Source organism: Sceloporus undulatus, chromosome 1 (genome assembly GCF_019175285.1).
Source record: "Sceloporus undulatus isolate JIND9_A2432 ecotype Alabama chromosome 1, SceUnd_v1.1, whole genome shotgun sequence".
Classification (NCBI taxonomy): Eukaryota; Metazoa; Chordata; class Lepidosauria; order Squamata; family Phrynosomatidae; genus Sceloporus; species Sceloporus undulatus.
This window is the reverse complement of record NC_056522.1, coordinates 331,993,693-332,018,493: the sequence shown is the minus strand read 5'-3', so window position 1 is coordinate 332,018,493 and position 24,801 is coordinate 331,993,693. Positions and strand designations below refer to the sequence as shown.

At 38.1% G+C, this 24,801-nt stretch overlaps 1 protein-coding gene across 1 annotated transcript in view; it reads left to right on the top strand.

Annotated features, from left to right (window-relative positions):
- HECTD1 (HECT domain E3 ubiquitin protein ligase 1) overlaps positions 1-24,801 on the top strand; it is a 53,741-nt gene that overhangs the window by 19,422 nt on the left and 9,518 nt on the right. The window contains exons 13-24 of the mRNA XM_042460234.1: positions 174-497; positions 2,851-3,017; positions 3,621-3,797; positions 7,478-8,314; positions 11,072-11,293; positions 14,409-14,542; positions 20,246-20,402; positions 21,665-21,887; positions 23,112-23,166; positions 23,389-23,571; positions 23,937-24,147; positions 24,229-24,314. Of these exons, the coding sequence (XP_042316168.1) occupies positions 174-497; positions 2,851-3,017; positions 3,621-3,797; positions 7,478-8,314; positions 11,072-11,293; positions 14,409-14,542; positions 20,246-20,402; positions 21,665-21,887; positions 23,112-23,166; positions 23,389-23,571; positions 23,937-24,147; positions 24,229-24,314 (2,776 nt within the window). The remainder of the gene's footprint in view (positions 1-173; positions 498-2,850; positions 3,018-3,620; positions 3,798-7,477; positions 8,315-11,071; positions 11,294-14,408; positions 14,543-20,245; positions 20,403-21,664; positions 21,888-23,111; positions 23,167-23,388; positions 23,572-23,936; positions 24,148-24,228; positions 24,315-24,801) is intronic.

Below are 24,801 nucleotides of genomic sequence, written 5' to 3'. Positions count from 1 at the left end.
TTAAGCTACTATGAAATAAAATGCATGTGTGTTTTGTGGTTTTGAATTGCGTTTAATAATGTATAGCTTACAGGCACATAAGTCCCACTTTAAAAAATAAGTTTATGTCATTTCTTGCAACTCATGCTCTTTTTTAATAGTAGTGACATTTTATTGTATTTCATTTGTTACAGAACAGCATATGAGTGGGTAAATCCAGCTGCTTATGGGCTAGTGGTAGTTACATCTTCAGAAGGAAGAAATCTGCCATATGGTCGTTTGGAAGACATCTTAAGCCGTGACAGTTCTGCTCTAAATTGTCATACTAATGATGATAAAAATGCATGGTTTGCTATAGACCTTGGTCTTTGGGTTATACCATCAGCTTATACATTACGCCATGCTCGTGGCTATGGACGGTCTGCTCTGAGAAATTGGGTTTTTCAGGTATCCAAGGATGGACAGAACTGGACTACTCTGTATACGCATGTAGATGACTGCAGTCTGACTGAACCAGGGTATGCAATTTTTATTTATTTATTAATCTAAATATTTATATCTTGCCCTTTAGTTGAAGCTCTCAGGGCAGCTTATAATAAAATCAACTTAAAACAGTATTAAATATACAGTGTGCCTACATCATACACTGAAAGCCATGCGACAATCAGGAAATGGCACATGCGCATGTGGCATGCATGCCACGCCGCATGCACGAGCCTCATTGTTTTCAGTTGGGCTCAAGCATACACGGAATTTGCCTTACGTGGGGGGGGGGTTCCGGAACAGATCCCCCGTGTAAGGCAAGGGCACACTGTACAGTATTAAATAGCTTCTCAATTTAAAAACAGATGATTTAAAACCAGTTAAAACAATCTTGAATCATAAAACATATGCATCCCACTTAAAATCAATTTAGTCGGAAGGCTTTAATAAAAAGCCAGGTTTTAACTGCCGACATAATTCCATTGTTGTCACCATCTCATCCTCCAGGGGGAGAGAAATCCAGAACTGGGATGCCCCTGCAGAAAGGGGTCTCTCCCATGTCCTCCCACAATGTATTTCCCCTACTGATGGGACACAGACCAGGGCCCCTCCTATAGATCTCAGTTGCTAAGCAGACATATATATAGAGAGAATGACATTCCTTCAAGTATTGAAGTCCCAAGCTATTTAGAGCTTTAAAATGTTACTGCTAGCACCTTGTATTCAGAACAGAAACATTTTGTCATTCAGTGCAATTCTTTAAAAAATGGTGTTTTATAATAACTGAATTGAATTCCAATGAGCAATCTAGCTGTTGCATTTTGCATTAATTGCAATTTCCGGGTCATCTTCAAGGGCAGCCCCGCTTAGAGTGATTAGCAGAAACCTAATGAGAAAGTTACCAATGCATGGACTACTGTGGTTAAGTTGTCCCTATTCAGGAATGGCTGTAGCTGGCGGACATGTTAAAGCAGGCCCCAAGCACTCTGGGCCACTGAGTCTGTCTGGCCTTCCTTCCAGTGGCAAGGATGGATCTAAAAGTACTCCCAAATGCACTGGCTTTTTCAGGGGGAGTGCAATCTCATCCAGGGCAGGTAACTTACCCAATTCCCATACTCAAGAACCACCATTCAAGGCCCAGTCAGGACAGCCTCAGCCTGGATGTTGTGGTCCCCCAGAACTACAGTCCTGAGGTTCTCCAACACCACCTCTGAGACCACATTAGGCAACACCACCTCTCAGCCACATTAGGCAAGGAGGCTGCTGGGCAGGGGTGGTGTGATACAACAGCATCTCTGATCTGTCTCTGGCCCAATACTAGTTACGGCCCCCCAAAGTCAGTGCTAGAATAGATGAGCTTCCTTGTGAGAGCCATGGAATCCTTATGGATGACAGCATCTTCTCCCCTGGCATCTCAGGGCTGTTGCTGCACCAAATACCCAGGTGCACAAAGCTAGAAGAAGTTGACACTACAAATTTTATCTACCCAGGTTTCTGTAAGGAGCCCTGGTGGTGCAGTGGTTAAATTCCTGTACTGTAGCTACTCACTTACAAACCATAAGGTTGCAAGTTCAATACCAACTAAGGGCTCAAACTTGACTCATGCTTGCATCCTTCTGAGGTTGCTAAAATGAGTACCCAGATTGTTGGGGGCAATTAGCTTACACTTTGTAAACCTCTTAGGGAGTGCTTAAGTGCACTGATAAGCAGTATAGAAATGTACTTGCTATTGCTATTGCTGTAATACATACCAGGTCAACCTGCTCATTCACAACAGGTCATGGATTGTGGCTGTTTTATTGCAGACTGACCTGGCATTCATCAGAAGCACTAGCAGAGCAGAGGGTGGGATGGCAACACAATCTGGATCATGAGGGATGGGGAATGGACTGAAACAAGGGATAGATTTCAGATGTCTATCCCATCTTTTAATAATAATAATAATAATAATAATATGCTTTATTTATATACCGCTCTTCCGAGACGATCAAAGCGGTTTACAGCATCATTTAAAACATTCATGTCATAAAAACATCATCATTTTCTTTTTGTACTGGTAACACATGGTTGCCTTAGTTCTGCTGAATATTTCTGTTTTACTAATTATGTACAGATCATTTTTATTTCTGACCAGTTGGTAATTGTAGATATTTACCATGTATAATATGGGACATTCTGAAACCATTATGAATTGACTGTTGACTGTGGAATCAGGAATGCTTAGTCTTTAATTGTGAAGTGAACTATGCAAATAATATGCTTTTTTGGCTAAACTTCAGTTTAAAATGGAACATTATTTCATGATATACAGTGAAATACCACTTTGAAATAGTTTTAATGTTTAATGTTTAAATGTTTTTCATTCAATTTCCCCAAAACTATACAAAGGTCAACATCAACATGGCCACTAGACCCGCCAAAGGATGAGAAGCAAGGCTGGAGACATGTACGAATTAAACAAATGGGAAAGAATGCCAGCGGGCAAACACACTACCTTTCTCTGTCTGGATTTGAACTTTATGGCACTGTGAATGGTGTATGTGAAGATCAGTTAGGTAAGCAATAGAGATAAAATGATTTTTAAATTCTTACTGACAGTAATGGATGCCATGAATTGAACTTTTTCGAGAATTTATGTATACAATCAAAAATACAATGGGATTTGTCTACAGTTCAGATATTGTCATTGTTGTTACATATGCTTTACCTGTCAATTGGATTGCATTGGTGATACACGTTGAGTATCCTTTATCTGGAATTTCAAAATCTGAAATACTCCAAAATCCAAAAATTTGTCTGCATTAGGTGGCTGAGATAGTAGCACCTTTGCTTTTTCTGATGGTTTAGTGCACACAAACTTCATTTCATGCATAAACTTATTAAAAACATTATGTATAAGTTATCTTCAGGCTATGTGTATAAGAGCTATATGAAACATAAATGAATTTCATGTTAAGACTTGGGTCCCATCTCCAAGATGCTTCATTATGTATGCACAAATATTCAAAAATCCAAAAGAATCCAAAATACAAAGCACTTCTGGTCCCAAGTATTTTGGATAAGGGAAGCTCAACCTGTACTTGAAATGCTTTGAATCAGGTTGTAATTGCTTAATTACACTGCCTTTTCAACTAAACCACCATTTCAATTGTATATAGGAAAAGCAGCTAAAGAAGCAGAGGCTAATCTACGAAGGCAAAGAAGACTGGTTCGTTCTCAGGTTTTGAAATACATGGTTCCAGGTGCTCGTGTCATCAGAGGAATTGATTGGAAATGGAGAGATCAAGATGGTAGTCCACAGGGAGAAGGCACTGTTACAGGCGAATTACACAATGGTGAGCAAATACTTAAGCAACTAGCTTAGCTCTTTAACTTAGCAAGTTATTCAGAATAGTGTTACTTAATTCACTTTTGTGATTTGGGAAATCAAGATTTAAGAAATCACGAGGAACATAGGAAAGAATTACAGTGCGCCTGCATTATATGTGGCTTTCAGCTTACGCTGAAAACCGCAGGTGTGCCATGCTGCACCATACCACATGCACGAGCCCTATTGTTTTCAATGGGGCTCGAGCATATGCAGTATTTGCCTTATTCAGCGGGGTCTGGAATGGATCCCCTGTGTAAGGAAAGGATGTACTGTAGTAGCTTTGCATGAAAAATTGCTCAATCAGAACATTATGGTTTTATACTGTTAGATGTTAAATCATGAGTACATAATTTCTTTTTCGCAGCAGTCCTACTGAAACAGTGCTTGTTTTAGCTTCTTAAATATAATTAGTTTTGTATCCTGAACACATTTTTTGGAAACACATTTCACCGTTTGTGATGGAATCTGTTAACAAATAAACATGTTTAATATTACTACCAAAAAAGACATAATGGTTCAATTATGGCCTGCATTTGCAATGGAGAGAAGTGAAAATAAGGGGAAACCTTCCACTACTTTACAGTTGTTGGAAGGTGAGTACTTAAGGCTGTCATTTGCTTCATTTGCAACAATTAATAGTGGGGGCAGATAGAGAAGGAAGACAGAATTACTAATTTCCTACCCACCCAGGTAATAATAAATAAAGTTAATAATAAAGTTTATTTCTATCCCGCTTTTCCAATTTGATCAAAGTGGCGTACAAAATTCATATAAAATACATAATAATCAGTACAGTCAATAAAACAATATATAAAACAGCATATAAAAAACTAATACTCAGCCAGCTGAGTGGAGGAATCCAGAAACATGTCACAGTCGATACCAAGATAGAGGGGAAAATAACCAAAGTCACATCTCATGGGGGAAGGAAGCTTGGGAAAAGAAGAAGGTTTTGAGATTCTTCTTTAAAAGGTCTAAAGACGTGGTGGAAAGGAGCTCATCAGGGAAATAGTTTTGGAATTGAGGAGAGATTGCCTTGTACTTAAAAAAAAATTATATCTCAAGAAAGCCTATGTTTAGGGCAAGTAGACTGTTATAAAGCAGGAAAAAATGCCCTTCCTATTCTTTGGAGCAATATTCCTTGAGTCAGCATGGTGTACGTTATGGGCAAACAAAGAATCATGCTTGATTTGTACATGTCTATCAAATGATGCATGTTACACATTATAGTGTATAATGAAGATTACATATAAGATTATATGTAAATTATGCTTATTCCATAGATTACCTATTGTGTTACAGTATAAATAATTGGTCCTTTATTCACACCGTAAATGCTTTCTGTCTACTTGCTTTAATTCTTCTTGCTTGGCATTTGCAACTTGCTTTTTTTCCTTTGGCCTTTGTCAAGTTGTCTATACTGTTTTCTTAGTTGTTAGCTTCACTGGGATCCAGTTGGTGTTCTCCTAATATTAGATATGAACCAAATTACATAATGCTAAGAGGCTGATCTTAAATTCCTAAAAGTCATAAAATTTACATTTGTATCATCATAGTTGAACCAGAAGTGATTTTCTACTTCTACTGTTTAGCTACATGGGTAGAATACATGTTTCATCAATGGATGTCTACTGATGCACTGGGACTTGCTATTTCCTTTACTGTACAGCTCCCTATATTACCTGGAAATCCATTCTGGAGGGCTCCCTAGTTCTCAATTCAGCTGTTGAGGGCTTGCATGGTTGAGGAGGAAACATACCCTTCTTAGTTCTGCTTATTAGAAGAGATTTAAACAGCAGAAAAATGAGAACTGGATTTTAATCCAGCTGTAAATTACCTTCTAAGTCTTTCCACTTAAAATGCCTCATCTTCTGCTTTACCACTTCTTGGTATGTTAACATTACTATTTTATTTCTTGATGTGCTTTTTTTCACATACACTGAAATGGAGGCATTGAAATCAGTAGCTTGTCAAGTGCTCTTCTGTGATCAATCTTGAACTCTTCAGTTGAAGATTCCTAGTTAGCAGTACAGAAGCAAGAATTTTTATCTGCTTGTAGCACCCAGTAAATCTAGAAATCTACCAGCCCTATATATACTTAGGTTCAAGTTATGCATATTTGTTGAAATTAAAGTTAGGTTCTTGTTATTTTAAACAATATTAAAATAATACATACAGAGAGCCCTCCATACCACTAGCAGGAAGAAGTTGCAAGAATGCTTGTTGGGCCCAAATGTGGTCTCCTCACCGCTTCTCTTCTTCTTTCCCTGTGCCATCTTAGCAAAGGTAAGGAAAACGGCCTGGCTGCAATCTGGAACAGAAGCCTCTTTTTAAAATCTTGGTACCATGGTTTCTGGATCAGCTGTGGTCACATTCATCACTGCTGTGGTTGAACAACAGACAGGCCAACTTCTCCTTTACAGTAGCTTAAGACCATTCTGTATAAAACATAATAGCTACCAGCTGTTTTGATGGCAGTAAAACTTTTTATATGTCCATCTATCTGTACTTGACTTAATTCAGAAGTACTTTCAATTAAGGGAATTAAATTTTAAAGTAATTGGTTATTAATATAAAATTAATTACTGTAATTACGTTTTGTGGACTGTAGCAAAGAATCTTATGACATCTTAAATTAATCATTTTGTGAAAGTTTGAGTACACTGCAGTTCTGTTCATCAGATGCATTGTGCATGTAGGATTGTAATTAGTGAGCTCAGAGGGAATAGAAATACAAGAAGTACACATGATAATTAACTAAATGGTATCTACAACAAAGAGAATCTGGTTAGTAATACAGGTGTCTTAACATGGATGAGCTGATTAACGCATGCAGTGAGATGGGCATTTGTATTTGTTTCCTCTTATCCCAATAGTTAGTTCTCCACCTACAAACAATCATCAAGAGCAGGAGTGAGCAAAAAGCAGCCTTCAGATGTTGGGTTGCAGTTTCCAGCACCCCTTATGATTACTTTTGCTTAGCGCTAATTAGGGCTGATGGTTGCAGCCCAACAACATCAGGAGGACAACATTTTGCCCACCCCTGATTTAAGGGTTTAGCTCTTGTCTCTTGAGAAATGAACAGAGAAAAGCTTTTTTTCACAGCATGTGTGTTTGTTAATCAGCTCATCTATGCCAAAATGGCTGCATTACCATTTAATCATGATTAGTAGTGTTTGTATTGACTGCCTTTCCCTCTCATCACTTTAATTATATCTTCCCCTTCCAAGCAAGTCTTTAATAATCTGCCAACTGTGACAACTTTCTTTGCATCAGATGGTAGGCTGCTATCCACAAAAGCTTATGTTCAAATAAAATTTGTTATGCTTTAAGATACCATTTGAGTCTTGATTGTTTTTGGTCAAATAGACTATTATAACCACTCTCTTGATAAATTTTAGCTCAGTGTTTAGTTCTTTGGAACTTAAGTGAACTATGTAAAAACCTGCCAGTTGAATTCAACACATCCTATAGTCTTTATTTTTAAAATTTCACTTTTTATTTGGTTTGGCTTTAAAGCCTTTAAATAATTCCGAAATTTAGAGTAGCGGCCCAATGAGAAGCTGATCCCATATTGTGGAGCTAATGTCTGACACGCTCCTGTCTGCTTTCTGCTGGGTCTCACAAACTCCTGTCCCTTTCTAGGCTGGATTGATGTCACCTGGGATGCTGGTGGCTCTAACTCTTACCGTATGGGCGCAGAAGGAAAATTTGACCTCAAGCTTGCCCCAGGGTACGACCCTGATTCAGCGGCATCACCCAAACCTGTTTCATCCACTGTTTCAGGCACAACGCAGTCATGGAGCAGCTTGGTGAAAAACAACTGTCCAGACAAGATGACTGCTGCTGCAGGCTCTTCAAGTAGAAAAGGAAGTAGCAGTTCTGTGTGTAGCGTGGCCAGTAGCAGCGACATCAGCTTGGGGTCGACCAAAATGGAGCGGAGATCTGAAAATGTAATGGAACAAAATATAGTTTCAGGCACTGACATCCATGAGCCAATTGTTGTACTTTCCTCTGCTGATAGCATGCCTCAAACTGAAGTAGGGTCGGCATCCAGTGCAAGTACCAGCACCTTAACAGCAGATGTGGGAAACGAAAATGTTGAAAGAAAGCTAGGACCTGACAACTCCATACGTGCAACTGGGGAGTCCAATGCTATATCCATGGGAATTGTTAGTGTGAGCTCTCCAGATGTTAGTTCGGTATCTGAACTAACTAATAAAGAAGCCACTTCCCAGAGACCCCTTAGTTCATCAGCAAGTAACAGACTTTCAGTGAGTTCACTTCTGGCTGCTGGAGCTCCAATGAGTTCTAGTGCAAGTGTTCCTAACTTATCGTCACGAGAAACCTCTAGTTTGGAATCCTTTGTCCGAAGAGTGGCGAACATAGCTCGCACCAATGCTACTAACAACATGAATTTGAGCCGAAGTAGCAGTGATAACAACACTAATACATTGGGAAGAAATGTCATGAGCACTGCAAGTAAGTAAAAGTAGTTTTTGTTTAACATGCAGTTTCTATGAAACGGGGAAGGAAAGGTGTTGGCTTGGCCATCTTGAAATGTGATAGATTTGAACAGCCATATTGGGAAATAAGTAACAATTGAGTCTCCCTTACTTGAAATGCTTAGAATTTCGGAAGCATTTTGGATTTCAGACTTTTGGGGATTTTGGAATACCTGTATTTGCATATACATACATAATGAGATATCTTGGAGATGAGACTTCATTTATGTTTCATATACACTTTGTACACATAACTTAAGGTAATTATATGCAATATTTTAAATATGAAGCATAGTTTATATGCACTGAACCATCAGAAAGTACACTATCTCAGCAACTCATGAAAAAAAGTTTTTGGAATATTTCGGATTACAGAATTTCACATAAAGGAGACTCAACCTGTGCCACTAGACTGGAAAGAGGTTTGTAGAGACAGACTGCCACTTGCTCCACATACCCAGCATGTGATTTTAGAGGGAAATACAGCATGTATGTGTGTGTGTGTGTGTGTGTGTGTGTGTATCAAACTACCATAGCAGCCAAGTGTAATTTACTTATTACAGACCTGTAATCCCTTTGGATTAATTGAACATATTAACTAATTAACTAAAACTTTAATTCTGGCCCACTGCTGAAGTCTCCAAAAATGCATGCATGTCTCATTGACATGTGCTTAGAATGTTAGGCTATGCATGAACATGATCTGATTTGGAAACTATGTAATTCTTATATCCTGATTCTTCCCCAAAGTATTATAAAGTTTTTTACATTGGTCAGTTGTCAGTCACTGAATAATTGGAGTGTGTGAAAAGTTTAAAATTGTCTTTAAATTGTTCTACCATTTATGTTGGGCTTTTTTACAAATGAGTAGCACAACCATAAGATGAAGTAATTAGATGACATTTATTTGTACATGACTTTATACGTGCTTTTATTGCAGTTTCTTCCTATAAGACAAAAACTACAAAAATTCAGACAAAAGTGATTTTTGCTTTACCAAGCATATGCTGTTGCTATTTTTAGTAGAGATATAACATTTCCAGAAATGTGGAGGCCATAAAGGGTGGGGGGGACATTGGGTGGGCGGTTCAGGAAAAATACTGATTTTTTTAATAACAAATGGGGTGGGGGGAGGGATGGGATTTTAACACCTTTTTGCAGGCTCTACAGTCACCTTGGTACTTTAGGAACATAAATTATGTATATTTGTGTGTAGTGCAAACGTAATAGTTACCAAATTGAATTTCCTCCTTACATTTTTATTTTTGTTTTATTTTATTGATTTATTTTGTTACAAATGGAGCTACAAGATGCTGAACTGTAAGAAACACCTAAGCTGTAAAGGAACCTCTTTTTTCCCGCTTTTATCTTCTCTTTTTTGGAATGGCACTTACACAGAATAGCAAACCATAATCAGGGAATTCCAGTGATCTGATAGGGTTCATAGTCTTATACAAATATATTCTTGTTCCATAGATTTTAGAAATAATTTTATAGGAATAAACATAAGAACTCCTTATGTTAAACATTTTAGTCATTGTTCAAAAGCAAACATTCCACAATCCCTTTTGCTCAATTTTTCTAGGGAAAAGGGCTTAGTAATAAAATGCAGGGGAGGCTCCCCCTAGTCCCCCCCCCCATTTTTTCATAGGCCTGCATATATCCGATTTTTACCCTGGAATAAGATAATGTTGAGTTGACTGTTTATATCTCACGTTAGCTATAGTCTATATGTGGCAGAAGATACAGTTGTGCAAGCTAAGCTACTTTATCTTAATTTTTTAAATGAAATAAGCAGTGCCTGCTAGGTGCAGTGCTTAAGGTCTTTTCATTTATCATGGGAAATAATAGAAAGGATTGTGTACACCAGACTCTATAAACTGCAGCCTGTGATTCTTGATTTTTTTTAAAGAATGCTGTTTTCCTTATTTTTTTTTATTATTGGAGGGAGGGCTGTTGTTAGCATTTTGGAGAATTTAGAAGCAGTACATTTTCTCTTAGAGATGTGTCACAATATGATTACTTACCCAAACTAACTTACTTGATCTAATAATTTTTTATTCTTAAAGGATGAAATCAGCTGTAGGCTTGTAACCTCTACAATTTCTTTGGTAAATGTGTAACTACTGTATTTATTTTTTCTCACCATTAAGAAAATAATTAAAGTGGAATGCTTTAACAGTAGTAAACATTATTTATGAGAAAGTTCATATTTAATGCCCGATAATAGTTTGTTTTGAACTAAACCAGTTTAGCAAGCCTTCGTTCACAAGTGGGCATCAGCTTGGGTAAAATGTGGTTTGACATTTATATCTGAACAAACCAATGGAAGGCATTGTTTTGTTCTTAAAAGACATTGCTTGAGGTAGCTGTTAGACACTCTCAAAGCCAACAGAGAAAAGGAAAAATTATAATCTGCTTGTACATCTATAATAACTATTTTTATGAATTTCATAGAATGGAATGTAGGTATATTATAATCAGACTTATTCAAAATGACCTGTGGTCTACTTCAAAACAACCACTCTCATTCCTATACTTAATTGGTTGTTTTCTTTTATTTCACACCCCTACTGTCATGTACATGTAATCCTGCAATGAAAAATACAATAGATTCAGTGACTTCTTATTTTATATATATATATATATATATTCGCTTAAAACACAACACTCATTAATGTAAATTGTACTACTTCGGATCATTTATTTTATCTTACCATATCTTTATCTATAGCTTCTCCTCTAATGGGTGCCCAAAGTTTTCCTAATCTGACTACAACTGGTACCACATCAACTGTGACCATGTCTACATCCAGTGTTACTAGCAGCAGCAATGTAGCCACAGCAACTACAGTTTTATCTGTTGGTCAGTCACTTAGTAACACTCTAACTACTAGCCTAACATCAACATCTAGTGAGAGCGATACAGGTCAGGAAGCAGAATATTCTTTATATGGTAAGTTTCACTTTTAAATGACCATAAGAAGATTTCCCATTAATGATTTTCCTTTGCCTATTTTTGTTTTAGATTTCTCAGTAATTTCATTTACTAAAGCATATCAAACAATTGAGCTGTTTACCCTGTTACTAGTTACATCAAGACTTCCCAAGCAAAGTACCTAGGCCTCATGTCAGTGTTCCCATATATTTCACCTCTTCACACACTATTTTCAAATTTTTACATTTACAGTATAGTATTTTTATTCTAAAATGGAAATATCTGTATATGAATATTGTAAAATCTATGGTAAATATTTGTACAGAATCCATGCATTTCTTGCACGTCATGTATTTGCTGCCCTTTGTACCCTTGAGGACTGATGGACTGTATAGAAAGGTTTGGGTGTGCTTGGAGGAGCATGTTAGGGTTAGGGATTATATCTGTATGGAGGTTGTTGTCAAAATTCTAAATTCAAAAAGCACCTGTACTTTAAAATGGACATTTCAGAAGTACATTACAAGTATTTCAGGATACTGCATGTGGATGGTTGAAAGCACCATTTCAGAACACTTACTGTGTGGGGTCCATGAATTTCATGTAAGATCTCTACAATGAAACCCAGTGAGTGCCAAGAACAAAAGTATCATGAAGGCTTTAGCAAATTAGAACAAGTTATTGATTCTGAAATACCAAAAAGGTAGCAGAATACATCTCTTTCCATCTGCCTTTATAAGGATCTCTCACATGTCATTGTAAACCTGAAATATGCTTTCATGCTGGTGCTGTTACACAGTTTACTTTTTAGGAAGTGATGTGTAATAAAATCATCTGAGCATCCTTGAGCAGATTTGTATATTATTCATTTAATAAGGTCACTTTGAGATTTCCTTTGCTTTATTTTTTCTCCCTATTTTTTTTTGGGGGGGGATTAGTTTTGCATCATTAATATGTTGTTTAAAAGTGCCCATAGAGCAGTTACTTATAGGACAGACAACACGCATCATGTAAAACACCTGTGATAAGATCACCTCTTTGACATGACTTTATCAAACTATTGTGTGAGCCATACCAATCTTAGAAATGAAATATCTTAGTGGACAGAACTTGTGCAAATTTAGACAGTTTTTGTGTGAACCACTGATTTTTGGAAGATCATGTGATTGTCTTTTTAAGACCACAAAATACAGAAATCCTACAAAAAACAGGGAACTATGCTATATTGGAATTTGGATTGTTTAATGTTTGGCAACTTCCTCTGTGGACATTACTTCTGTGTAGAAAACTTGTATGTATACGTTTAAAGCAATAAAACGGAAAATAAATGTCTATGTGGAACGTTTCCACCGATTGCTTCTTCTCTCATATGGATGCAACATAATATATGTGCTGTATTTGTCACATGGCACATAGAATACCGGCAGTTTCCAAAATAAAAATGTAGGATTCTTTTCACATTTAAGCAGGGATCAGCAACATGTCTTCCTTAACTTAATATCCTGTGGAAAGGAGGAGCCCAAGAGAAAGAAGACAGAAGGGAAAAGTAGGGAAACCTAAAACAAATGGAAGATACTGTCTAAAGGATACTGTCTTGAGGCTTTACTGCTGGTCTCCACCAGCTTATTCTAAGGAGGAGAGGAGATGGCAATTTGAGAGAAAATGAGAGTACTGCATGTACTATAAGTCGAAAAATGTATGCCCAAAAATTGACCCTAAAATCCTGGGTAAACCTATATATGGGTTATTACAGTAATACTGCTCAGAACGGTCCTGATAGAAGCTCCGTTCCAATGTCCCAGGGACTGTGTGTCTGCATGTGAAAGAGACGATTCCCTTCAAAATCAGATGTTAAAAACCTTCCCTTCCCATCCTCCTCCTCCTCTGGTTCTCTCTGACCACAGAATACCCCGTTTCCCTCCACTTCTCTTCCCTTCTCAATTGGATGTTAAAATCTTCTTCTCTAGCACCAGGGAAGTGGTGTTTGGTGGTCAGGAGAAGTACAGAGAGGAAGAAGGAGGGAGGGAAATGGTGTTTTCCTTTTGCTTCGTCCTTTACATCCTTTGTTACATGCCCCTAAGTTTTACGCTCAATTTATCCACAGGTCATGCCAAAATCCATGATTTTGGCCCTAATACCTTCCTTCAACTTCTACATGGTCGACTTACAGTTGAGTATATACAGTATATCTCATCCTTGGGTGACTTAATAGTCTGAAGGAAATCAGAAATTGGAATTCTGTTTTCTGAATGAGGCAAAAATTATGAGTAAATTGTGTCATCCAAACTATTTTGTTGTAAGCTATTGTGCTGAAACACACTAACTCCCTGAGTGTTGAAAAGTAACATATACATTTATCCTTGTTTTTAATAAAAAAAAAACTTCTGGTGTAAACAGTGGAAATGTGTGTTCAGTAGATGGTAGTTTAGCTTTAATATTAAAACTTACTTGAAATACCAATAAAATAGGTTTGAATGTGCTGATAGTTTCCTCTATGGTTTTACACATGTAGTCTTAGACTGGTATTCCAGTTGTTAAATCCAGTTGTTTTCCACCAATGGAGTAGAAACATTTCAGTTGGATTTGATTTCAGTTGGAATAACAGCAGTTGGAAATACAGCAATGAAAAATATTCAACAATTTTCTCCGAGAAATAATTTGCTAGTATTAAAGACATCAGTAAGTTTTTTGAAAATATACCGAGTTAACAAATTCAAAGAACGTACCTTGTAAATATAATTGGTGTTAAATAGTAAATTCTGAGGATGACAGGGGTGATCAATCCACATCATTGTGGATTTCTCCCCCTGCACTCCCAGAATGACTGTTAACGGTAAGTACTACTTCTAAATTTTTGTTCATTTTCACAGATGTGATGTATCCAAAAATGGAATCTGTCTGGATGTTGTACTTAATACAAATAGTTTTCTGTTCAAATTTCAGTGTTTCCCTTCCTTTTCAGCTTTGTTTTCATAATTTCTTAAATAGGTTTCTTTCCTGTCTTGATCATCACTCTGAAGTTGTACTTCTTTTTCCTTTTCCTGTTCTGAATTTATAGAATCACTTCCTCTTTCTGTCATGTTTTCTTTCCTTTAAAAACAATTTATTAAGTCTTTTTTCCCCATTTTCTGTGTAGATTTTCTTGATAGCTGTCGGGCTAGTACTCTCTTGGCAGAGTTAGATGATGATGAAGACCTACCTGAGCCAGATGAGGAAGATGATGAAAATGAAGATGACAATCAAGAAGATCAAGAATATGAAGAAGTTATGGTACAGTGCATGTTTATACTTTTTAACAAACCATATTGAGAAGTATGTGCTTGTTTCTGTGTCTGGGCCATCTCAAACAATTTTTCAGCCTCATGAACTTTGGAGAATTACAATTGTGGCATAAGTAACTTGTAGACCAGTGTAAAAAAACATTAAAATTGGATCAATTTTTATAGTAGATCTGTCAGCTATCTTTTCAGCGTCATTCTACTGGCTTTACTTCACTATTTATTTCTCTTCCAAACCCAATGTGTGTTCTACTGTTTATTTTACTGCTTTTGCAACATATAAAATGCCTTAGAGCATATAATATTGCCCCATTTGCCATATCCATGAAATTTGAAAATATAAAAGCCATAATTTTATGTAAGCAATATAGTGAGCCTATCCCATGTTAAAGTGGGGCTGACTGGAAAGAGTAATGGTCACATAAGATTCAATGTACTCTTTGTATCATCAGACTGAGAATCTGTGGATCTGATCATCTGTAGATTATCACATCTATTTATTCAGTGGCAGCACATCCATGTGGATGTGCTGATGTGTTTACACTGGCTGGCTGTGTACACAGCACCACCATTAAATAATATGAGCAACAATAATTAGGGGAACAAAGGATGAAAGACAGGGATCAAAACAATAATTAGACAAATCTGCAGAGTTAGAACTAAATATATGCTTGCTAAACAAGAGGGGGTTCTGAACCATCTACCTGTGTATTGAGAAGAGCATTAAATATTCCTGTATATTTTACGGTATATTCTTGACTATAAGTTGAACTCATACGTAAGTTGAGGGCAGATTTTGGAACCAAAAGTATGGATTTTGAGATCACCTGTGGGTAAGTTGAGGATAAAACTTAGGGCATGTAACAAAGAATCTAAAGGATGAAACAAGGAAAACAATGTCAAAGGATTTACAAAATCCCATTAGGCATAACTATCTGTGCTTACCCTAAAGGTTTAATGGATGAGAGGGTGGGTGCGGGGTTAGTGCTTCCAGAACAGATTACACTCTTGCCTTTCACCAGGGGATGAAAGAACAATACTTACATTGACCCGTAGATAAGTCAACTCACATTTGGGGGGATTAATTTTTTGACTAAAATTTCTAGACTTATATATATGAGTATATACAGTAAATTTCTAATCCAACATGGAGGGAAAATTTTGATTGCTACTAAGAATTTGAAGAAAACACCAGTGAAATCTAGACAAATTAAACTGGGAGAGAAAATTGTGGGAAAAGAAGCAGATGAACACTTGTGGAGTAGGTGGCTATCTTGAGAACAGCATGAGGGTGATGGAACTGTTCTGAAATTTTGTCTTCTTTTTTGGTTGGTTGTTTTCAGCAGAACTGTTTCTGGACTTCAGCAGAACTGTTTCTAGACTTATGTTGTTATTATTAATATGTACCAATTAAGTTAAGTATTTAAATTAAATGCCTTAACTTTTTCATGTTCCCTGTTCCAAAAACCCTGTTCAGATCAGTTCCTCTCTTCCTAACTCACTGTCACTGTTTCTCTGACTGCCTTAATTCTATTTCATTTTTTCCATTATCCTATCACTTTCCCAGATATACCTCATAGTCCTACCTTTAAAATATTGAAAAGCTATTATTGGCTGGGACTAACCAGACTTACCCAGCTTCTAACTTCAAATCTTCCAGCTCAGTTGCCAGGAAGCAAATTTAAAAATAAAAACAAAGATTTCCCATTCAGACATGGTACTTTTTACTGAACACTCCTTTGCTAGAGGGTTGTGAGAATTATTAAACTGGCAAACAGTGCAAGGACCCAACAGTGGGAGGCAAAAAAACTTGCACAGGCAGCAAGTAAAAGGGAACCAAGGTCTGCGATGTCTCTACACTAATGCACAGAGCATGGGAAATAAGCAAGATGAACTCGAACTCCTAGTACAACAAAGCAAATATGATATAATAGGCATCACTGAAACCTGGTGGGATGAGTCTCATGATTGGAATGTGGAAATAGAGGGGTATAACCTTATTAAGAGAAATAGGCCAAAAAGGAAAGGAGGAGGAATAGCACTATATGTCAGAGATATTTACACCAGTAAAGAGATCCTGGACATCAGTCATGGAAGCCAGGTGGAGAGCATCTGGATAAGAATCAAAGGGGAGAAAAACAACAAGGATGTTACGGTGGGAGTCTACTACAGACCCCCAAGTCAGACTGAGGAATTAGATGATATCTTTCTAGAACAGATGACCACACAGTCAGAAAAGAGAGATGTAGTAGTGATGGGCGACTTCAACTATCCTGATATTTGCTGGAAGTCAAACTCAGCAAAATCCTCAAGGTCTAACAAATTCCTCACTTGCCTGGAAGACAATTTCATGGTCCAAAAGGTGGAAGAGGCAACAAGGGGGTCAGCTATTTTAGATCTGATCCTAACCAACAAGGATGACTTGGTTAATGGGGTGCAAGTGGTGGGATCATTAGGTGGAAGTGACCATGTTCTCCTGGAGTTTGTAATACAGTGGAAAGGAGAAGCCAGGCATAGTCAGACACGCATCCTAGACTTTAGGAGAGCGGATTTCAGTAAACTTAGAGAAGTATTGAGGGCGATTCCATGGTCAGAAATACTAAAAGATAAAGGAGTTCAGGACGGATGGGACTTTCTCAAAAGGGAGATACTGAAGGCACAATTTCAAACAGTTCCAGTGAGAAAGAAAAACGGGAGGTGTCTCAAGAAACCAGGATGGATGACTAAGGAACTTTCAACTGAGCTGAGTTTGAAACGGAACATGTATAAGAAATGGAAAAAGGGGGAAATCACAAAAAAGGAATTCAAAGAAATAGCTGGCATGTGTAGGGGTAAAGTCAGAAAAGCTAAAGCGCAGAATGAACTCAGGCTTGCTAGAGAGGTTAAGAACAATAAAAAGTGCTTTTTTGGATATGTCCGCAGCAAAAGGAAGAAGAAGGAAACGGTAGGGCCACGGCGTGGAGAAGATGGCAAAATGCTAACAGAAGACAGAGAAAAGGCAGAATTACTCAACACCTTCTTTGCCACAGTCTTCTCAGAAAAGGCAAAGGGTGCTCAACCTGAGGATAATGGAGCAGAGGACAAAATAGGGGAATTTCAGCACAGAATAAGTAAAGAGATAGTAGAGGAACACCTTATTAATCTAAATTAATTTAAGTCTCCGGGACCAGATGAACTCCATCCAAGGGTATTAAAAGAACTGGCAAAAGTAATATCAGAGCCATTGGCAATAATCTTTGAAAACTCCTGCAAAACAGGAGAGATCCCAGCAGACTGGCGGAGGGCAAACGTTGTCCCCATCTTCAAAAAGGGGAAAAAAGAGGATCCCAACAATTATCGTCCAGTTAGTCTGACATCAGTACTAGGAAAGATTATGGAGCAGATCATTAAACAGAGAGTCTGTGAACATCTAGAAGGCAATGCCATAATCACAAAAAGTCAACATGGGTTTCAGAGAAACAAGTCATGCCAGACAAACCTAATCTCCTTCTTTGATAAAATTACCAGCTTGGTAGATGAAGGGAATGCTGTGGATATAGTATATCTTGATTTCACTAAGGCCTTTGACAAGGTTCCCCATGACATTCTTGCAAACAAGCTTGTAAAATGTGGGCTAGACAAAGGAACTGTTACATGGATCTGTAATTGGTTGACCGGCCGAACCCAAAGGGTGCTCAACAATGGCTCCTTTTCATCCTGGAGAGAAGTGACCAGTGGGGTCCCACAGGGCTCTGTCCTGGGCCCGGTGCTATTCAGCATCTTTATCAATGACCTGGATGACAGAATTGGGAGCATACTTATCAAATTTGCAGATGACACCAAATTAGGGGGAATAGCTAATACCCCAGAGGACAGGATCAAGATTCAAAATGACCTGAATAGACTAGAAAGCTGGGCCAAAGCTAACAAAATGAAATTCAACACGGAGAAATGTAAGGTATTGCACTTAGGGCGGAAAAATAAAATGCACAGATATAGGATGGGTGACACCTGGCTGAATGAAACTACGTGTGAAAGGGATCTAGGAGTCCAAGTAGACCACAAGTTGAACATGAGTGAACAGTGTGATGCGGCAGCTAAAAAGGCCAATGCTATTTTAGGCTGCATCAATAGAAGTATAGTGTCTAGATCAAGAGAAGTAATAGTGCCACTGTATTCTGCTCTGGTCAGGCCCCACCTAGAATATTGTGTCCAGTTCTGGGCACCACAATTCAGAAAGGACATTGAGAAACTGGAGCGTGTCCAAAGGAGGGCGACAAAAATGGTGAAGGGTCTGGAAACCATGCCCTATGAGGAACGACTTAGGGAGCTGGGGATGTTTCGCCTGGAGAAAAGAAGGTTAAGAGGCGATATGATAGCCCTGTTTAAATATTTGAAAGGATGTCATGTTGAAGAGGGAGCAAGCTTGTTTTCTGCTGCTCCAGAAAACAGGACCCGGAGCAATGGATGCAAGCTACAGGAAAAGAGATTCCACCTGAACATTAGGAGGAACTTCCTGACAGTAAGGGCTGTTCGACAGTGGAATGCACTCCCTCGGAGGGTGATAGAGTCTCCTTCCTTGGAGGTCTTTAAACAGAGGCTGGATGGCCATCTGTCAGGGATGCTTTGATTTGGATTTCCTGCATGGCAGGGGGTTGGACTGGATGGCCCTAGTGGTCTCTTCCAACTCTATGATTCTATGATTAAGTTTGAGAGTTTAAGAATCTAAAGAGACAAACATTAACTTTTGAAATTGGAAACCTGACACATGAACACACATACAAATAAAAAAAAACCTGTTGACTATTTTACTTGCATTTCTTCATATTACACAGTTCCTATCATTTTGAGCAAAGAGCACCTTGTCTTAATTTCACTCATTACTAAACACAAAAATATTTCATCAAGTTCTTCTCCCTTACTTTCACCAAAGTTGGGAGGGGTGTATTTATTTATATTTCTGAAAATATTTGCATCCTGCCCTTTGTCTGAAGCTTTAATTGTGGCTTCCAATAAAATAAATTTAAAACAATAAATAATTAGAAAAGTTTTAAAAGATTAAACATATATTAAGTATCTCAATAAAAATAGTCAATTTAAAACTAGTTAAAACAATCCTGAATAATATAACCATAAAATATGTACAGCCTGGATGAAATCCAAAAGCTATAATAAAAAGCCAAGTTTTAACTTGGTACCAAAATATGATTTGAGCCTTGGGGGAGGGAATTCCACAAGCGGTGTGCCACCACAGAAAAGATTGATGTGGCTCTTCACATCTGTAAACGAAGTAGATTGCCTAATTCACATCTTATCTCCTATAACAATAATCTGTCTGGTTAGTGCTAATCACTGACTTGTATTTGTGTTATGCTTACATGTGAAAGTAACTGTATATGTAATCTGTTGGTGCTGTGTTCATTTATTTAAAATGGATGAACATAAAGTTGTTAGCTAAATCCTATAGAGAACTCCCATCACATCAGCCAGAATTAAGCTTTACCTTATAAAGGATAATGTCAATGCAAGAATTTTGAGGGGAGAAGAATAAAATGTACAGTGGCTCGTAGGTTTGATTTCTATACTTATTTTTAAATACAGCTGTTAAAAGTGTTTTTGTGGTGTCTTATCTATCTAGCACATACTTTTCTATATCCCTATCCTATGTGTAAACTTTTAAAGCCAAATTTTCCTGTATAATTATTTTTGCTGATAGGAAGAAGAAGAGTATGAAACAAAAGGAGGTCGTAGAAGAACATGGGATGATGATTATGTCCTCAAGCGGCAATTTTCTGCTTTAGTTCCTGCCTTTGATCCTAGACCTGGCCGTACTAATGTCCAGCAGACCACTGATCTTGAAATTCCTCCACCAGGTATATTCAATAGCAAGTTGAAAAATATGTGCAGGCGCTTTTGTTTTTGTTGTTATGAGTCTTCAAGTCATTTCCAGTTTATGGCAACCGTAAGGCTATCATGGGATTTTCTTGGCAAAATTTGTTCAGAGGAGGTTTGCCATTGCCTTCCCCTGAAGTTGAGAGCATGTAAGTTGCCCAGGGTCACCCAGTGGGTTACATAGCCTAGCAGGGAATCAAACCCTGGTCTCCAGCATCGCAGTTCAACATTCAAACAACCACACCAAGCTGGCTCTCCATACATGTGCACAAATATATTAACATGCCAGAGTAATACACAATAAAAACCAGAATGGGAAGAAAGGCAGTATGATATAGTGGCAACTACCTCAGAGGGAGAGTCAATATTCCTTCATTGCCAATTCCTAGGTTGCTTCCTGGGTAGGCTGGCTACTTGGTTTACTACATTAGTATGTTGAACTTACATATTGTCAAGGTAGTTCCTTCATCATGAAGGAAGGTAGTTCCTTCATCATGGAAAAGTAATGTAAAATTTCTGTATTTGAAACTATCCCTCCTCACCTCCCCCAAAAGCCACCTTTTCACCAGGAGCCCCGCATTGCAGTTAGTGCCTGATGGAAAGCAGGTGAAGAAATGTCTGGTTATGTTCCAATACATAGGCTTAGGACAATGACATCATCCACTGAGAACCTTCAGAGGACCCCCATAGGTCATGTTGGATGATGTACCTGTTCTGCAACTGGCTAAAGGGGCATACCACACACTTTATCGGCTCCCAAGGCTCTCCTTCATTTGGTCATTTCCGAAGGCTGGTAGGCAATTCCAGCCTTCACAAAGTCCAAATATAAAATAGCTAAATTGGACATACATCATTGTAAATCATTAACAGGGTGCCAGCCTGAGATTTTTTTCTCCTTCAACCTTTAACAACTGGTTTGGTGGCTGAAACATGAAGTGAACCATTCTTTCAACTTACCTCCTTCCATTCCTCTGCAAAGAGGATGGAGTTTGGTCCCAAAGTGAACACATTATGGAGAAGAATAATTCTGGCTAGAAGCTGAGGAAAATTGATTTGTGTCAGAGATTGTACAACGGTAAGCTCGAACATGAATTGCAACATAAAACTACAAAGTCCTTTACTATATATACATTTGTCTTCAGGTTGTCTTCAGTGTTCAAAAATTATATAGTAAATATGTAAATGAAAAGTGCTGCAGAAAATCGACATTTATCATATTATATTAATTCACCATCGGTTACAGGAACACCTCATTCAGAACTTCTGGAAGAAGTTGAGTGTACGCCATCACCACGTTTAGCACTTACCTTGAAAGTTACAGGCCTTGGTACATCTCGTGAAGTTGAACTACCGCTAACAAATTTCCGATCCACAATCTTTTATTATGTACAAAAATTATTACAACTTTCCTGCAATGGCAATGTGAAGTCTGACAAACTTAGACGAATTTGGGAACCAACATACACGTAAGAATTCTAAAATTTCGTTGTGAATTTAAAGCAGTTGAGGCTTTAATTCTATGTGCATTTACAGGGAGTAACTTCCATTGAGTGTAGTGGGGCTTCTGCCTGAATAAGGCGGGTTATAGACCGCTCATTTGGGGCGGTCTGCACCCGCCCCTTTCCCCAGTGTATCAGGGCCTCAGCGTGTAGAGCGGCAGCTGCTGAGGCCCCTATCCGCCGCTTTTCAGGCTGCGGGGAAGCAGCAAAACGCCGCTTCCCCGCAGCCTGAAAAGGGGTGTCCCTGGGGCTTCAAGCCCCAAGGACACCCCGCGGCGGCGGGGAGAAGGAGAAAGGGGCCACTTGGCCCCTTTCTCTTTTAGTCCGCTGGGCGCAGCTGTGAAGGCTGCGCCCAGCGGACTAAACCAGGAAGGAGCTCCGAAACGGGGCTCCTTCCTGCTCCATGTTCAGGGCGCACTAAGCGCCCTGGCACAGAGCAAGGATGTCACGTCCGCGCCGCCCCGTCTAGAGGCGGCGCGGCCATGACGTCCTCACAGCGGCGGCCGTATGGAAGGGCCGCCGCCGTTTAGTGCGGAAGCACCGCCCTTTTGTAACCCTAGTGTGTCCTCGTCACGCACTAAAGTGCCGGTCTGTAACCGGCCTAAATGTACCTGAGATAGTAATATAAGACACAGTACTTAAAATTTATATAAAGAACTACTAATGTCTTGCAATCAGTCTTCAGGGTTCTGCTACTGCTGCTGGATCTTGTGAAAAATGATGGTACATCAACACTGTTTGGATCCTGACACTGCCCTACTTTCTTATTTCCTGCCTAACTTCTTCAGTATTATGGTTCTTAATTTTTTTACACATTATAGATGTCTGTTGATTGAACAATTCTTAACATAAAATGATCCTCTTGCTGCACTAAAATTAAAGTTGACCCTGAATTGGTCAATAATTCATTATTTGTATAGTTTCTTTGATTTTTGTACAAGATCCAATAGTGGTGAACCAACAGCTCTGTTCTTACAATAAGTTATAATAGGAGTTTTGCCAGTACATGCATGTCATGTATGGCAAGCAAAGTATGTCAAAGATTATTAACATACAGAATGTTAGCAGAAAATAATATAAGTATTTCCAAAGATTCATACTCTGTATTGCATAACTAGAAATTATCTTCCTCACCTGTGGAAAGCTGCTCCAAGTACATAAGTAACTCTAATCATTTTTTTAACCATTTAGAATTGTGTACAGAGAAATGAAGGATTCTGATAAAGAGAAAGATAATGGAAAAATGGTAAGATACATTTTAACCCTTCGTAATTATATGACTGCAGCAGGTTTTTGTGCATTTTGTGCACTTTAAAAAAACGCAGCTTAAAAAACCTACACTAACTTAGTTCTGTTACTTGGCGAATGTTTGTGAATGCATGTTCCTTAAAGAAATATGTGTAGTGCATGTGAAATCTTTCAGACTTTACAATCAGGAAAGACCAACATTTGGTGGTTCCTGTTGTAGGGTTGCTGGTCAATAGAGCATGTGGAACAGTACCTTGGCACTGATGAATTACCAAAGAATGACTTGATAACCTACCTGCAGAAGAATGCGGATTCAGCCTTTCTGCGCCACTGGAAATTAACCGGCACTAATAAAAGCATTAGGAAAAACAGAAATTGTTCCCAGCTAATAGCTGCATACAAGGTATATGTCCGCATCTAAAAGTATTGGTTTGGGAAATGTCTGTGCTTTTTTCTTTTGTGCATCGAGTTAGGAATCCTGATAGAGGGATATGATATGTGACTAATGGAAATGTTCTTTGATTAAATATGTTCCTATGCTACTGTCATGTTTAGTGTTTACTATCTCAAATCTTTTGAATAGGTGGAGTAGCATAATACTATTAATATAGTGCCTAACAGTATTCTAAGCGTGAATAATTTAATAATAATTTGGATTACACAAAGTCATGCTTGCATTTTTTTTCTCACTCTAAAATTACAAAATAATCAATATACAGTTCTAACACAACTTACTTTGTACTTATTTTCTCCTTTTTATTCATACAGGATTTTTGTGAGCACGGATCAAAATCTAGTTTGAGCCAGGGAACTATTTCAACACTTCAAAACTCTGACATTCTCAGTTCAACAAAAGAACAGCCTCAAGCCAAAGCTGGCAGTGGACAGAATTCCTGTGGGGTAGAAGATGTTTTACAGTTGCTTCGTATTTTGTACATTGTTGCAAGTGACCCTTATTCAGCTCGAACATCTCAGGAAGGTAGGCGAAGTACAGTAAAATTTTTCCCTAAAAGTATTCCCAAAGGAAACATGAAATAATATATTCTGCTAATAATTTCAGAAGGAGATGAACAGCTTCAGTTTAATTTTCCACCAGATGAATTCACAAGCAAAAAAATCACTACAAAAATTCTTCAGCAGATTGAGGTAATACACTTATTTTTGAGAAATTAATCTTTATAGTTTTTCAGAATTCTGAAATCTTGCTTAAATTATGTGTGCTTTTTGTTTGTGGTGTCTTGTTTATGTATGTGTGTTGATTGTCCCATGCCACTTCACAGAGTTTTTTAACTTTTTAATTATTACAAATGTAATAGTGGAAAAGAAGAGAATTGTTTCTAAAAAGAATTACTAGTTTTATTGATTTACTTTATTTTGCATACTATAAACTTTGTGGGACAATAACAAATTAAAGTTTATTGTTGTGGTGGTAGTGGTGTGCCTTCAAGTTGTTTCTGACATAGGGTGACCCTAAAGTGAACCTATCATAGGGTTTTCTTGGCATGATTTGTTCAGAAGAGGTGCCTTCTCCTGAGGCTGAGAGGGTGTGACTTGCCTAAGATCACCCATTAAGTTTCATGGCCCAGTGGGGAATCAAACCTTAGTCCCTAGAGATGTAGTCCAATACTCAAAC